Genomic DNA, 18,062 nt, shown 5'->3' on the forward strand with positions numbered 1-18,062 from the left:
GAGTCGAGAGAAATCGCCTTGGTCCATCTGCTCCGATTGCTTCGGGGACTGGTGCGGAGCGACAAGGCGGATGTGAGGGAGGACATTGACGCTGAAGAGAGCGAAGCTCTGCTGAGACTCTTTGAACTCCGATTTTCTTTCATTTTGGGTTGGCTGGGAGATTTATGCTTGCTACTGTGTTCTTTGTGCGTTTGTTTCTGGAGAAAAATTCTGGGTTTTTTTTTTTGTGTTTGATTCAAATTTGATGTATTTTTATGTTTTAAATTTTGTTTTATGTTTTTTAATTTTGTTAAAATTAAAAAATTAATTTTTTAAATTTATATGCTGACATGTCATGGGTGATGTGGCATTTTTATAATATTTTAATTGCTCCGGCTACCACCTCAGCAATTTCAGTCAGTTGACTGACGAAAAGGACTAAAATGGAACGCGTAAATTGGTTTTAGGGACTAAAAGTGGAAAAAATAAAATGTAGGGACTAAAATGGAAAAACGTCAAAATGTAGGGACTAAAAGTGCATTTACGCCTAAATTATTCTCCTATTGAAAAGATGTGTCTCGCTCTTTTCTTTGCTATAGATAAACTGAAGCACTACATGCAAGCATACACGGTTCGTTTGATAGCAAAGGCGGACCCGATTAAGTATGTCTTTTCTAGGCCAGTGGTTTCGGGTCGTATAGCTCGATGGGCGGTCTTGCTACAACAATATGACATTGCATATGTCCCACAAAAAGCTGTCAAGGGACAAGCATTGGTAGATTTCTTGGCTGATCACCTAGTTCCATCTGATTGGGAGTTCTTCGATGATTTCCCAGATGAAGACGTGTTTTACATTGAAGTAATGCCACCACAGATGATGTTTTTTGATGGGGCTGCACGTCGAGAAGGAGCGGGGGCAGGTGTAGTGTTTGTTTCTCCACAACGACAAATACTTCTATACTCGTTCTCATTAAGCAAACTTTGCTCTAACAACGTAGCCGAATATCAAGCATTGATTATTGGTCTACAAATGGCCATTGAAATGAGCATATCGCAACTTGAGATCTTTAGGGACTCCAAATTGGTTATCAACCAAATCTTGGAGCAGTATGACGTCAAGAAGGAAGACCTCATCCGCTATTGCCAATATGCGAAGAAGTTGTTAACAAATTTTGAGGCCATCACATTGGAGCATATACCAAGAAAGGAGAATAGACAGGCTGATGCTTTAGCTAATTTGGCTACCGCCTTGGCATTATCCCAAGAAGAGACCACCAAAGTTGCTATTTCCCAGAGGTGGGTGGTACCTCTCGTGATTGAAGAAGAAGAAGAAGAAGAGCAAACCAACATCATTTCGGTATGCCTTGTTGAAAAAGAAGATTAGCGACAAGCGATCATTGAATACCTTCAACATGGAAGACTCCCGGATGATAAACGCCACAAGACTGAAGTTCGGCGGAGGGCTGCTCGATTCATTTACTATAAAGACACTCTCTTCCGCCGTTCATTTGATGGATTGTTTCTCCGTTGCTTAGAAGAGGAGGAGGCTAAACAAGCCTTAGAGGAGGCTCATTCTGGAATATGTGGCGCACATCAGTCGGGTCCTAAGTTACATTACAGGATCAAACGAATGGGTTACTATTGGCCTACAATGGTGCAAGATTCCATGGAGTGCGCTAAGAAATGCGAAGCTTATCAGTATCACGCAAACTCATCCACCAGCCGCCAAAACCTCTACACCCAACTGTAGCTTCTTGGCCTTTTGATGCATGGGGGCTTGATGCGATAGGACCATTACCAAAGTCATTCGGTGGCCACTTGTACATCTTAGCCGCAACTGATTACTTCTCAAAGTGGGCGGAAGCTGTACCCCTCAGGGAAGTGAAAAAAGAGACAGTAGTCAACTTCATTCGAACTCATTTGTTCTATCGGTATGGTGTCCCTCGTTATATCATAACTGATAATGGGAAACCGTTCTACAATAGGTTGATAACGGAACTATGCGAGAAGTTTGAGTTTAAACAATACAACTCCTCCATGTACAATGCCCCAACAAATGGACTAGCTGAAGCGTTTAACAAGACACTTGGCAGTTTGTTGAAAAAGGTGGTCTCCAAGACAAAGCGAGACTGGCATTAAAGAATCGGAGAAGCATTATGGGCATATTGAACAACATTTCGAATGCCTACTCAAGCGACGCCATATTCTCTTGTCTATGGAGTGGAAGCTGTCCTTCCTTTGGAACGTCAAATCCCATCATTACAGATTGCCATTCACGAAAGATTGACTGGAGAAGAAAATGCCAAACTCAGATTGCAAGAATTAGAGGCACTTGATGAGAAAAGGCTCGAGGCCCAACAACGCCTTAAGTGTTATCAAGCTCGTCTTTCGAGCGCCTTCAATAAAACAATTAAACCACGATCATTCCAAGTTGGTGACTTAGTCCTCGCTATTCGAAGACCTATCATCACAACTCATCGTACAGGCTATAAGTTCACTTCAAAATGGGATGGCCCTTATGTTGTGCAAGAAGTCTACACCAATGGAGCTTATAAATTGATTGATAATGATGGTATAAGGATCGGCCCCATCAATGGGAAGTTCCTCAAACGCTTCTATGCTTGAAAGTCGAGGATTACTCCTTGGTAAGAGTTTAAATTGCCCACTGTAACGCTGCAAGAGTACATGATGTCTTCCCATTACCTCTAAAAGCGTACCAATAATGAGAAATTAATCCCACTCTATGTCACCAATTGCTAGTGTGGCGTAGTGGTTGGATGCCCAAGTCGCCCTTGAGATGTCTCGGGTTCGATTAGTGGTGATACCTACTATTGCACACTGAGCCCCCCTTTTTGTAAAAAAAAAAAAAAAACCATTTGAACTATGTAATGACTTGATCCCTCTCGAGGGTACGAAGGCAACTTAGTATTTTTTGCTGAGTTTAGTTACGTACTAAAAAAAGATTATCAAATTATGAAAAAAAAAAAAAAAAAAAAAAAAAAAAAGAAGTAAAAAGGCAAAGTTTTTCTACACTTAAAGAGTATTGAGAGCTGAAGACAACACTTGTGCAATTTAGTGTATGCTTCGGATAGCTTTATATAGGAATTCCTATAAGCTAATAGACAAAGAGAAAGAAGTGTGTAAATGATTTTCAAAGAATGCTGCGTTGAATCTTGGAAAAAAAAAAAAAAAAGAGTAAATTTTCATAAAATGACTGTGGTGTCAGAAGGAAAATGCTACACTAGACCTCTAAAAAAAAAAAAGAGAGAGTAAATTTCCATAAAATAACTGTGGTGTCAGAAGGAAAATGCTACACTAAACCTCTGAAAAAAAAAAAAGTGCTTATAGGCCTGCAAATGTACTCATGTTATCTAGAAAAAAAACACTGCACTAGACTTGGGATATGAAGTCCTAACCCAAATATTGATCAAAGCTACTTGTGCAGCCAACCTTGAAAGAAGAAAGAATTGCAGATTCACCACTGTCAAACAATATCAGAAGGGCCACCGCCAAAAGAGACTACAATAACAGCAAGTCCAACAATACCAACCATTTGTTGTCCAAATTTCTAAAAGCTTCTGACAAGATTTCACAAAAAATCAACCCATCGGAATCTTCTAAGGACTTCGAGCAACAAAACCCAAAAAAGACGTTCACAGTAGAGTTGCGACGGACCACCACGCGTGGCCAAAAAAACTCCCAACGTCCTGCGGGTTTCTCATTCAAATCTGCACAAATTCGAGAAAATTTTTACAAAACTGGTGTCACCATTAGATTCATCAGCCCTCGATCTACAAAACCCAGAAAGATCATGAACAATGGCGCCACCACGCGTCGCCATAAGCTCGCGATGGGCTACGGTTCAGTTTCTCAAACCGGTGCAAATAGGTTCTCAATTTTAGAAAAATGACAAAGCCATGATCTTCTACGCCTTTAGATCGGCCGAACCCCGAAATTTCAGGCCCAAAAACACCCCCACGCGCCGCCACGCGCTGCCAGTAATGGCTACTTCAGTTACACGCGCTGCCACACGCCTCCAGCATTCTTCACGCGCTTTCACGCGCCAGTAGATTTCTCACGCGCTTGCACACGCCAGCCTCAGAGCATGACGTCATCAATGACGTCATCCTCCACTACCTCGGTCTGACCCGTTTGAACCGGACCGACCCGAAAATCCAACCCGGTCTAAACCGCCAAAAAGAAAAAAAGAAAAAAAAAAGAAAATGAGAAAAAAAAAAGGCTTTAACCAAGTTAGACCTTTGACTTTGACCAAAAAGTCAAAATTTTCAAGATGGGCCTGTCTCACTCAGTTTTTCGAGTACATTCCGATTTTGGGATCCGTTTCTTCATTCAAAACTCGGAAATTGTGCAAACGACCAATTTCTAAAAAGTTGACTTTTGCGTAAATGTTGACCAAAAGTCAAAATTTTTAAGATGGACCTATCTTGCTCAATTTTTCGCGTACATTCCAATTTTGGAGTCCGTTCCATCATTTGAGACTCGAAAATTGCACAAATAACTCAATTCCAAGCTAGTTGATTTTTGTGTTGAATTCAATCCAAAGTCAAGATTTTCGAGCTAGACTTGTCTTGCATAGTTTTTCGTGACTTGGAAATCACCAATCTAATTCACATCTCCGAAGCACTGACAATGTCCAAAACTAAAGCTCTCGATATCAAAATTTGAGATTCATCCATCTAGTTTGGATCCCCTCAAGGTTATTCTCCAAACTTCATCAAGGCTTCTCTTTCAAAGTACAGATGAACTCTCACAAGTGTGTCTTAAATTTGAAATTACATCGGGTCACCCATCCAACCTACCATTCCCCTTTCGGTGCCGAACATTCCAACCTACCATTCCCCTTTCAGTGCCAAACATTCCCACCTACCATTTTCGTTCCCTACCAGTCTCCAACCTACCATTCTCATCCACCAGTCTCACCAAAAATTCACATCCGTCATTCTCAACTATCCATCCACCATTCTTCGTCTCTTCGCTATAAATAGAAGGGCCGGATTCATCAAGAACTCATCCAGAAAAACACACTGAGTCATAAATGAAGATTTGCTTCTTTCAAATTTTCAAGTCCTCCTTCCCACAACCATTTCTCACTATGGCTTCATCATTCTCAACACTTAGCAACCAATATCGCTTCATAATCAATTTGAAATCAACCCTCTCATGGTTCGGTAAAAGCTTTCTTCACAGCATCATTGTAGTTTTGAGATCCAAACAAATTTTGTTTCTTCACCTAACAACCACCTTTGTCCGTAAAGTTATTCATAACAAGGCCTGCATCGACCTTCCATGCTTCTGTGGATTTGGTTGGCCAGGAAATCCAAGTTCAGCAGAGACACCGGTTCCTAATCTTATGTCTCTCATAGTCTCTTTCCAATTGTTTGGCCTTCCAACAGAAGCAGTGGTTCGGAACAAACAGCAACTTGGTTGGTTTTTAGGACCAGAATCACAAGTTAGCTCCATCTTTCATTTTTCTGTGCCTTTCCAACAAGTAGCAGTAAGTGAAGATGGTAAAAAGTGTTGGGGTATTCTACAAATTGTCTTTCATCCAACACTTGAAACGACCTCCGGCACACCAGCTCATCAGAGTTCAGCATTTGGGGCTGGTAAATGGTTGCCAAAGCCATATTCCATGTTCCCATCGGCGTAGGATCCAGAGGTCATCGTTGCTGGTACCTCAAAACACACTTTCTGGAATTACTCCAACTTAAATTCAACTTGAAGTATTTCAAAATGAACTTTTCTGAAATTACTTCAACTTAACGTCTGTCAGTATGGTCCCATTACACACGCACATTCAATGACCTACTATCAGACCCCATGCAAACATACAGCCATCCCATTTTCAAAGGTGTATCTCCTAGAAACACCTACACCAAAGGGCCCCCGACATACAGGACCAGTACCATGGTGGCGTATGTTTCACCCATTCACTTTACTTCGTCCCCGTCTTCTTCACCACCAACACTGTCATCTCCAGAATCCATAAGCTTCTGAAATTACCTCAACTTAACCTGAGTAAAACGATGACACAAGCGCACTCAACCACTTTCCCACATGGCCTCGCTGTAATCCGAAGTATACTCTTCTGATATAACTTCACCAGCGGTTCTTAAAAACACGAGGCTAGCCCTATGACTCTGCATGCTGTACCCAGCCACCATCCTCGCGTCTTCCCCATCTTCTACACCATGTGATCGCCGCCAACAATCCAAAAACAGTCTTCTGAAGTTACTTTAACTTAACCTCTGCTGAGAAAGCTCGATCATACAAGCACATTCAAATACTCGCAGATCTCTTTTCGGCCTCATCAAAACCTTTCATATGGGTGTGTCTACTCCTCGAAAATTATCTCATCCTGCTGAAAGCTCCGTCACCTTCAATTACTTCATTTGAAGAGCCAAGAGTAAAAGCTTGTTTTCTAAACTCATTCTCACACCGCACTCTGAAACTGTGTGTGTGAACGAGTCTCGAGGGGGCATTTGTAGAGAGGAAAAATTCCCGACCTATCACAAGCTAACACATCATACTACAAAGTCTACAAAATATAGCCAATTACAAAGTGTCACGTATTACTGCTAGGTTTTGCTATCATTGCTCAGAAACCAACAGAAATTTGCCAAGTGTCATGCAAGAACCAATCGCACATCAGTGCACGTGTAAGCGATGACATAAGCAGTCTCGCACATGTAAGCGATGACACAATCAGTCCAGCACGTGTAAGCAATGACATAAGCGGACCAATCAAGCTCTGCCACGTGTCACCAATCAGATTCTGCCATGTGTCGCTTACCTACCCCTAAACTCCTATAAATAGAAGCCTTCCTAAGGCATTTGGAGAGATCTGAGAAAATCTAAGGAGAAGGAGATCTAAAGATCTAGGGAGATCTGGAGAAGGGACACCAAAATCATTTGAAGCACTCAGAAGTCCAGAAGCTCTGCCGGAACCAAGCTCTAAAGCCTCCAAGAACTTCAACTTCGAATACGAAGAACATTTGAAGAGAAATCATCCAAATCATCCGCCTAGATCCAAAAGTTTGCAGGAATCAAGCCTAAAGTGTCCGAAAACATCAACAAATCACAAATCAGTGAAGCTCTACAGATTCAAGCCTCTAAAGCCTCGAAGAACTTCCACCACAAATCCAAGAACACAAAGAACACAGGAAGAACACGAAGAACGTGAAGAACAAAGGATTTCTAACAAGTTTATAGCCAGAGATTCATTGTAATTCCGTTTTAGCAATCTTCGATCCATCCCTCAACCAAATTGAAGGATATTTTGTGTTCAAGTCACAATCACATTACCACAAATCCAAATCAATAAGTCTTGCAAGGAGATCGAATCAAAGGATAACTCTTTTGTAATTACAGAGAATTATACCACAATCATCAATACAAATTCGCATTTGTGCAACTATTTTACTTGTATGATTAATTTCGAACTAGAAATTTAGTCGTCTACAGATCTGTCCTTGGCGGTATGCAAACTAGTTCGCGGTGTGTTGTACATGGGAATCAAGTACTGTAGACATCTGGTCCATTTTGGCTAATAATCGATCAAGTTTGCTCAAACCTTATGCTGGAGCAGAAGATGATGGCTGAGCTGAAGTCTCTAGAGCAGAAGTGAATCTATCAATCTCTTCCTCTATATCTCCACCCTCATCTTGCTCAACACGTGGTTGTGGGATGGTATGCACACCAGTCTTGGATCCTTTGATATGGGCAGTACTCCTAGTCAATGTATTAGCACCAATGGGATAGTCCCTCTGAACCACAGTAAGACCACTTGAGAATTTTAGCTTCGTCTTAGCGATTAATCCCATGATCAATGAGGGAAAAGGCATTATGGTCCTTGAATTCTACTTCGTAATGCTCTTTTTCAGAATGTGGAAGATGTGACTGCATATATCAAGCTCCTTGTGAGTGAAAAGGTCGTAGAGAAACCTCATCCTTGGAGCTGATAATGTAGTGAGGTTGGTGACCGGATACAGGTTATGGATCATCACATAACTCAATGTTCTCATCTTTGGTGTGAACCGGATTGTGTCCATTGATGATTTCTTCGATGAACCACTAAGAGTCGTTATCATGTCCTTAGTAGAACCCAATCTCTCGTCATATTGCATTGACATTGGTTGAGAGGGAGGACGAATCTCCAAATAATCTTGAATGCTACCCTTGTGATCATGAACTCCTTGTGCCTCACCTAGCAAACTATCTTGTCATCTTCCATAGCAGCATTTAAGAAAAATTCTCGAATGATCTCTAAGTACACAGTCCCAACCGGGTTCAACAGCTTCATCCAAGTTCTCTCTTTGAATGCGTCGGGAATGAACGTGTGCTCAAGAGCCTCTAACTGAACTACCCGTTCCATGACAATGGTTGCTCTCTTGTAACAGTCATTGTATTTCATGTCAGCTTTAGCAGACTTGAAATGATTAGACTCAATGCGTACACGCTTCGAGGATGATTTCTTGGAAGCTGCATGCTTAGTGGGAGACATCTGCACAATTTCACAAAGCAGGCAAAAAAAAAAAAAACATGTGCAAAAACACAAAAAAAAAATAACACAAAACTTGATTAGATTCAAGTTAGTCCCAAAACAAAGGTATAACAGCTTAAAACAGGGCATAATCAACTCCAAACAACATGCTAAACACATAAAAACAAGAAAACATAAACACAATGCATGAAAACAAGCAACTATGCATGTGTGTGCATATGCGTGTATGTGCTGATGCATTTGTGCATATGCTGATGCATGATGGTGCAACACCAGATGCATGAGGGGTGCCTAGGTGTGTGCCTAGTGTGTGCAACATGGGTAAAGTGTATGAAACATATGATCAATGACCAAACCAAGTGAAACAAGGTCAAACAAGTGTAAACCCATAAATTGAAATCCCTTGATTCCAATTTAGCACAGAAATGTCACTCGGACATTTTGTCAAACACCTAGCATGCACAACAGCAAATCTATCATGAATAATGCATGAACATGGTGAAATCTTGCCTTAATACATGTTAAAACGTCACAAGGGGCTAACACAGATGCACAAACACCAAATGGGACTCAGCCCAATCAAAGATTTTGAAAAATTGTCACACAAATTAGAAAAACACTCAAATTTTCAAAAATCCCCAATTTTCAAAACCCTAAGCACATATTCTGCATAATCCGAAAGTAAAAGATGAAAATAGTGTTAGAAACACATACCTTGAAAGGATTTTGCAGAGATTTTTCTTGAAAATGATGAGATTTTAAAAGAAATTGAATTTGGGTTGAAAATGGTTCGAGAGAGGTTGAGTAAGGGAAATGTGTGTGGTTTGAAAAACTGTCACATCTGCTATATAAAACTGAAAACACGCGCTTTTCGCAGGTTAGAGAGTAGTGAGACAGTCGCGAGAATGGCCACTGAAGCACATAAGCTTTTGCGAGACAGTCGCGATACCTTCTATCTGAATTTGGAAAAATTCCAGTTTTTGCCAAACAGCATTTTACGAGAAGATGTTGGTCGTGAAACAGTCGCGAGAGTTTTTGTGTGACACAATGAAAAAATTAATTCCCAAAAGCTCATTTCGCGAGAAGCTCTAAGTCGCGAGCTTTTCGCGAGAACACCTTTGAACCAGATTTTGATGAAAAAACACAAAAATGCATTTTGACCAAAAACTAAACACACGAAAGTATAAAATCACTTTCAAAAACATATAAATCACTCAATAATCTTTTTGAGTTTGATCAACAAGTACTTGAGCATACACATCACATTTGAACATATACAATCACACAAATGAGATAGGCATTAATTGAATCGAAGTCTTGTGTGTTGTGTGTGAATATCAAATGTAGAATATTCCTTAGACCAGAGTGAAACTTCAACGATCAATTCAATCGAGTCATACACAACTGATACGAAATCAGGTGGACTATCTCTATTATAGAAATAAGTATATATGACCTCCCACAAGAGAATGATTACATAACTTAGAAGCTTTTCATTTGGTTTCTGCATAAAGCATAACAATTGATCCATTTTTGGACAATACATCTCTTTTTTAGATTGGTGCTTGAAATTTTTGATATTTCAACATTGATTATTAGCCTTTAGCTTTTTGAGCACCATACAATTTTCATTAAAAGAGTCGCTTTCTCTTTTTCCTAGTCAAATACTAGTATGTGTGATAGGCTTTTGCAGCTCAATATCTCTTTTCATTTGGAGATTTACATTTGGTGAGCTCTTTTTGCAAAAACATAAAAATAAAGTGGGAAGAGATATAGACACAAGTCTATGCAAGTATCAAGACCAACAAGACTATTGACCAATCATTCATGACAAGCTTGAAGATCTATTTACAATAGTCACACATAGTTTTCAAGATTTCTTCCACATAGAAATGAGTGCATACATAACAAGCCAAGATCGTAAATGCACTACGCCATTAGTACGAATGTACTAGGCCAAACTCACATGTAACATACACAAAACAAGTGATCAAACTTTTTGAGATTTTTCAATTTTATGGGTTTTTGAAATTTTTAACACACCTAAAACAAAACAAGAAAAGTAAGATCAACAAAAACTGGTACAAACCAAATCAAGTAAAAGAAAACATGCTAACACTATAGTCAATGCATGATAAAATGCATGAGCAAATGTCCCTAAACATCGGAAGTATTAGTGCATGGACATGTTCTAATGTTTATGCATGAGTACCCTTCGTCACCCACACGTCACGTGCGTTTGGGGTGTTATCCTTGACGGATTGGGTACGAGAGTTAGGACTTTTAAAATTTCTTGTGAAGCTTTCCAAGCAATTTGTGAAGGCTCCGATCATCTTCATTACGTCCATCATTCCAAGATCACCATTTTGACTTCTTGGTTGCTCACCACCCCAAGACCTCTTGTCATTTCTTCTTCTTCGTGATCGAGGAGCGCTTGCATTGTTCAATGCTCTCAGCTTATAACAGTTGGGTCTGGTACGTCATTGCAATCCGCAATGGTGACAAACATGATTCGTTCTAGGACCCCGTTGTGATCTTGCAAGAGATTTTCCTCTAGCTTCAAATCTGGCTTCTGATTGATTACGAGACCTATTAAACACCCATTGATCACCCACCTTCTTTTTATTCTCAGCCTTAACTTTCTCAAGAATGGGCTCCTCCACAACCATCTCTTTGGCCGTTACAAATTTCACTTCTTTGGTGACATTGGCTGATGAACTACTCCTTTCGGTATAACCCAAACCAGACTTATCTGAGAAATGTTTTTGAGATGAAATGACATCTTCCAGCTTCTTGAAGGAGACCCTTTCTATCTTGGCATGTGCTTGCACTACCTCTTGTTCAAGAAATCTCACTTTCGTATAAGCTTTAGATAGTTCACCATTTAGCTTTTCTATTTTGCATTTGTCCTCCTTATGTCTAACCAAGAGACTCCAGTAATCTTCCTCTGCTTTCTTCATTTTCCTCACAGTCGCCTTTGCCACCCTTGCATACTCTCCTAACTTCTCAAGGAGTAAGATGTAATTCTCTTGAAGACCAGCTGTAACCTCATCCTCTTCAACATATAATTCTTCCACAATCCCTATGGATTCTTCATCACTGTGCTCTCCAAGTTCTTGTACAAGTTGATGCAAGTCCTCGGAGGATTCAACATGTTCAATGGCCATAAAGGCGGAGTAGTTTCCCTCTCTGTCACAGCTCTCTTCCGAGTTAGAATTAGAAAAGTCAGAATCACTAAGCGTTGTGGCATAAGCCTTGCCTTTTCCTCTCAGAAAATTGGGACACTTCTTCTTTAGATGTCCATGGCCATTGCACTCATAGCACACAATGCCTTGAGGCAAATAAGACTCCTTCTCTTCTTTCTTCTTATGCTATTTTCTATCACTTTTTAAGGATGAGAACTTCCCTCTACTAAACTGTCTTCCATTGTTCTTCATTCTCAGGAATTTTCGGAAGTTTTTCGCAAGAAATGCAACCTCCTTCTCCACACCATCTTCTTCAGAAGAATCATCCATTCTTTCGGCGATGGTTTTAAGTACGAGGGATTTACTCAACTTATGAGAAAGAAGTCCCAGCTCATATGTTTGGAGAAACCCTATCAACTCTTGGATTTTGATCTCATCGAAGTTTTTACTTTCTTCTATGGCTGTAACTTTTGCTCTAAAACTTTCCGATAAGGACCTTAGTAGTTTTCTCACCACCTTAGTATCTTCAATCTTCTCACTAAGATTGAGTTTAGCAATTACAATTTCGTTGAGCTTCCCATAGAATGAATCAAACGGTTCATCATCACCCATCTTAAGCTCTTCAAATTTGGTGGTAAGCATTTGGAGTTTTGTGTCCTTAACTTTCTTTGTACCCTCATAGGTAGTCTCCAAAATCTCCCAAACTTCTTTGGCTACCGTCATGTGAGAGATCTTGTGGAATTCATCTGGAGACACGCCACAGAAAATAGCATTGGTTGCCGCAAGAGCTGCCTTATCCCAAATGGATTTAGGAGCCTCCGGCCTAGTCCAGCCAACTTCAACCGCATCCCAAACGGTATCATCAATAGAGCATAAAAATGCTCTCATTCTAACTTTCCAGAAAGCATAATTGTTACCATCAAAGAATGGTGAAACATTGAGAGATTGAGACTTATCCATCTCAAAAGAGATCAAGGATCACACTCAGGTAATTAAACCACAACGAGTGTACCCACTTTGATACCAATTGAAAGCTCGAAAATGTGTTGAAAACACAAGAGCTGTTTAGACCCCCAAATAAAAATTATGACTCAATAGATTTTACACCAACTTGATACTAAGTGCGAAATAGTGTAAATGCGAGTGGATAAACAAATAAGCTACTTTAATCCATAATCTAAGCAATACAGCAGTATAATGGAATGTAAAAGAGTAGGGAAGAAAGGATGCAAACACAAGATAACACGCCGATGTGTTATCAAAGAGGAAACCGAAGAACTCGGCGAAAAACCTCTCCGTCGCCCTCCAAGCGGTAATCGATCCACTAGACAATCAGTTGGGATACATGGGTTAGCAAGAGACCCTCCAAGCCTAATCTACCCGATGTACCTAAGCCATCCAAGCTCCTACTCCAACAAAGCTTCTCGGAACTGTGTCTTGTCTAGCTCTCCAGATCCCGCAACAAGCTCCATATTGCATCTGTCATCCTCGGCTTCTTCTAATGCTTCCCAGCAGCACCAAAATGTCATTTGACACTCTCAAAGAGTGTGGTAAGTGTTTGGGCTATCAACCTCTCAATAGTATGGAAATTGAGAGGTAAGAGTTGAGGAAATACCACAAGCAAGTATATAGAGAAATGTGGGGATGACAATCTCTAATTCTCAATGTGTTTGGCTAAAGTTTTCTCTCTGAAACATTCCTCAACATTTGTGGGTAATGTGGGTATAAATAGTGTAGGCACAAAAAGTGTGAGTCAGACTAGACAGGCTAGCAGAACAAAATGCCTCGCGAGTATCTCGCGGGAAGGCCTTACCCGCGAGATACTCGCGAGACACAGCTATCTCCACCTGGCCTAACTCTTCGCATTCCAGCATGTGCAGGGCACATGTGTCACTTCGCGGGAAGCTAAGTCGCAACATACCCTCGAGAAATCTTCAGTCTTCAAATGCTTAAGTCTTCACACTCTCTCTTTATCACACAACCCTTACAAACAAATCTCACAATAAATACAGGGTATAAACGATTGAAAACAATTACAATCAAATTTGGCACAGAATAAAAACCAACAAAACACATAGTTGTAAATAACAATTTTACAGTGTTGAATGTCGTTACTATTTTTCCTAATATATTGATCATGACTTAAATATAAGGCTTAATAATTAATTTTGATTCTTAATATTTGTTCCATGTGTCAAAATTTTCTTTTAATATTTTAAATGTGTCGATTTAATAATTAACACTTTGATATTATGTCAAATTATTCTCCACTTTTAGAGCATCAGCATTAGACTAGAGTATCAGCTCTGAGAGTGAGAGAGAGAGAGAGAGAGAGAGAAGCATGCAAGATGGGGCCACAGAGCAGACAATTTTCCCGTAGTTAGGTGCTTTTGTTTTAGCAAAATAAGCGGTATTCAAACAGACCATAAAAGCAAATTTAATCTATAAATTGTTCTTTCAAAAAAAAAATTCGATAAATTGTAGTATGCTGTTACATAGGGATGGCAATGGGGCGGGGTGGGGCCGAAGGATGGGATCTTCATCCCCGCCCCGCATGATTTTGTCTTGCCCCATCCCTGCCCCACCCCGCATGACGAGGAAAACTTTCTCACCTCATCCCCGCCCCTTGGGGCCCCACGAAGTCCCGCCCCACCCCGTAAAACTCTACTTTTTGTTAATTTGCCCTACAATTAGTACAAAATTTTTTAATGAAACCTATTTCATTAATAAAAATACACTTGAAATTATAACTTAATTTATCTCATCAAATCAAGTCAATTTTTAGAAAAAATTGAATAGTATATCCAAGCGTTTAACAAGACAATCATAAAGAAAAACAAAACTCATAGTATAACACATAACAAAATAAAGATAGAGAATCACATTGAGGAGAATAAAATAAGCTAATATTGATATGTTATTTAAATAGTAAGGTTTTAGGGTATGAAAATTTACAATTATAATTATTAGCAATGCGGGCGGGGACGGGGAGGGGCGAGGCGGAGCGGATCTAAAAAGTCTAAACCCATCCCCGTCCCGTGGTGTGGAGCTAAAATCTTGCCCCATTCCTGCCCCATCACCTTTGCGGGGCGGGAAAAACCCGCGCAAGGCGAAGCGGGGGAGGGGCGGGTTAAGTGGGGTGGGGAAAAATTGTCATCCCTTTATTGCTGTATGCTTACTTCTTTAACCGTATACGCACGTGTAGCCGCAGTTATTATACAATATCCTAAACTCTTTTGGAGCAAATCACAATGACATTAGTGCCACGATAATCACAAAGTACCAAAACCTTTTTCGAGTTGAGCAATTGGAATAATTGGTGCATGCATGTTTAAAAAGGAACATCCTACAAATTTATACAAATGAACCTATCAGTATCAGTATCAGAAGTCAAAACGAAAACAACAAAATTCTCTCTAATGAACCCCCTAATTGGCCCATTATTATTTTTTTTTTTTTTTTGATACCAACAAAGGAAGATACAGAGTTTATCAATATTACAAAAGACTTGATCAACCCAATTATGGTGTAATGGCATTCTGATTGCCAATTTTGCAGCAACATAAACAAAATCAAGAACACGTGGGGACAACTAACATATTACACAGAAGTCCACTTTGATACAAAATTTCCATATCAGCAATCAATGATCTCTCATGCCAAGTTGGATTCTTAAACCTATGTAAAAGCTGGACCAAATTCTTGTTGTTGGTCAAAAGCAGAATCCTATGAAATCCGTAGTTTTTGGCTGTGATGTCTGCTTCCATCAAAGCCTCCTGTACAGCCCCATTTGTTGAACTTGCATTGCTGCTAGCTACACCATACAATTTGATAACTCCCTGAAGATCCTTAGCTTCATAAGCCCAAGCACTTCTATTGCACTTAGAGTTTCTAAACCCCTGCTACCTTGATTAGCAGCTGCCAATGTCCTGCAGCTGTGTTGTGTTCAACTCCCGATCTGATGCATCTGCTGTTTGATCCATAGTTGGTGGAGTAGGCTTCCTTGTACCTGCAATACAAACTTTGAGTTGTGAGAACAACTTCCAAGGGATTTGGTTGTATTTCCTCATGAACCAGCCTATTCCTATGGTACCAAATGGTCCATAAGGTGATGAATATGTTCTGCATATACTCCATAAAGACCTCATCATCTAAATTATGAGACACAATCAACTCCCTTAACCATTGCTGCACAGAGATACCAATAAGATCAGAGGTGTGAATGGCTAAAGGTGATCCATGCCAACAAGCTCTGGCAAAAGGGCAAAGAAGTAACAAATGGGTAGTGGATTCTTCTTCACAGTTGCAAAAGGGGCAAAGACCTATATCCATGATTCCCCTATTTCTTAGAAGTTGTCTGGTGGGAAGACCCTCCTGCAAGAGCTTCCAAACAAAAATGCAAATTTTTTGTGGAGTTTTAATCTTCCATATCAGCTTCCAAACTCTGTTATCAGCATTGGATTGGCTATGATGTTCATTGGAAAGTGTCAGATAGTCCTCAAGCAGAATTCTATATGCTGTTTTAACTTCAAACTCTCCACTGTTTGAGTGCTTCCACCGGCAGAACTGATTCTAGGCAGGGGAATTTGTAAAATCTCCTTACAGAGAGGAAAAGGATAAACATTCCTTACTAAATCAGCTCTCCATTTATGAGATTGTTGATTTATAAGGTCTGCAACTGTACCAGTAGACAGACAATAGTGATTAAGATTATGAGGTTGACCCCTCAACCAATCTTGATGTATAAGAGGGATATTGTTTCCTTTGCCAACCCACCATCTCCCTTCCCTAAGCTTGGGGTTATCAAACTTGATTATATTTCTCCAAACCCATGACTGGTGTGGTTTAGGAGAACAATCCTGGATGGACCCCCTAGGAAAATACTTAGCCTTGAAAGTCCTTGCAACCAAGGAATTTGGATTTTGACTTTTTCTCCAATATTGCTTAGCCAACATTGCTTGGTTCATAAGATTGAATTTTTTAAGACCTAACCCTCCCCAAGATTTAGGATACCAGATTATTTAATATACTCCAAAACTTATTTATACACATACATACCAGTCCAAGTCTGGGCTAGTGGAGCTGCACTTTTTTGACCACATTCCCATTATATTATGATTCATGAACATGAACCGTGACCACCTTGTTTCTTTGTGGGAAAAGTCGAAAGAGCACATATTTTTTCACAACTTTTTATTATAATTGTAACTTGACAGAGTATAATTGGTGAAGAAAAAAAATAGTAAATACTCACAGTACACCACGTCAAAATTATGATAAAAAAATTGAGATATAATTCGTGGTCTTAAAACTTCTCTAGCTTGAAGTTATCCTTTTTTTGGTGGTGGGCTCCGTTAGTAAAGTGAGGCTAATAGCGAGAGGGACTGAGAGAGCAAACGGTTAGAATAATGGACAGCCAATTTGACATTTTTCTGTGGTCAAGTAAAAACAAAAGCAAAAGGGGGATTCTTCTATTTGAATAGCTTTGTGTTTGTTGGTTGGAGCGCGTTTTCACACCCATCTCATTATGTGAGTGACTGTTAGTCTTTGTGACATGATATATAATAATAAATTTTCTTTTTTCTTTTATACTTTTTTGAAACATGCTAACAAGTGTTTTTAACGCGTTGGTTAATAATTAATTTTAGAAAAGTTTTGATATCAATTTTATGAAAAATAAAAAAAACTGTCAAAAAATTAATTTTTTTTTTCTTTTCTCATAAAAACTTTTTTTAAATGGCTTATTAACCAATGCCCTAAGGGCATTCGTTAGCATTTTTCTACTATTTTTTTAGTAGTAATATAATATAATAATAATGATTACATACACACACCTACATTTTATACCAAGGCAATAAATTTAATGAGATACTATAAATGAAGCGGCAAAGGCAAGCCAAAAGAAGATACCTTTGAGTATTGACTTTATTGACTGTCTTCTTGTTTTCTTTATCAACTTTCAATTTTGAAAGATGCAAAACTGGATCTTGCCGTTTAGTAAACCCTGGTACTTCCCAGCGTCTTTCTCTCGAGGTATGTAAATAGTGTAATGAGAATATGTAACATCACTTTCTATATAAGCCTTCCGAGATTTCGTTACGATATAAGGAGGGAGTATAACATGCATTTGTTAAAAATTGTTATTTTTTTACCTCTCCCTTTTCAAGTTTTATAGTTTTTTACAGCCAAGGTGAGACACAATAAATTAGTGCCCCAGTTGTAGCCTGCAACTTCTTAACATAACCAAAAAAAAAAACCTTGTTGACCTGGCACTGTGCTGGACACTAGCACACATAGCAACTTCTATAAAAACCAGTCTTTTTAACTTAAAAAATATTTTATTAAGCAGTTAGCTCACGCGTACAAATACACAAGAA

The 18,062-nt window shown here is 39.4% G+C and overlaps 1 protein-coding gene across 1 annotated transcript; it reads left to right on the top strand.

Annotated features, from left to right (window-relative positions):
* The first annotated feature begins 550 nt into the window (after positions 1–550).
* LOC136070933 (uncharacterized) lies at positions 551–1,363 on the top strand. Its single transcript, XM_065781584.1, has one exon. It carries the CDS (start codon positions 551–553, stop codon positions 1,361–1,363), a length of 813 nt encoding a protein of 270 aa, XP_065637656.1.
* Positions 1,364–18,062: the final 16,699 nt, after the last annotated feature.

This window comes from Quercus suber, unplaced genomic scaffold (genome assembly GCF_002906115.3).
Source record: "Quercus suber isolate HL8 unplaced genomic scaffold, Cork oak 2.0 scaffold_272, whole genome shotgun sequence".
Classification (NCBI taxonomy): domain Eukaryota; kingdom Viridiplantae; phylum Streptophyta; class Magnoliopsida; order Fagales; family Fagaceae; genus Quercus; species Quercus suber.

What these genes read in the sequence shown, in the direction of transcription:
- LOC136070933 (XM_065781584.1), top strand. Translation starts at nt 551, where the DNA reads ATGTGTCTCGCTCTTTTCTTTGCTATAGATAAACTGAAGCACTACATG.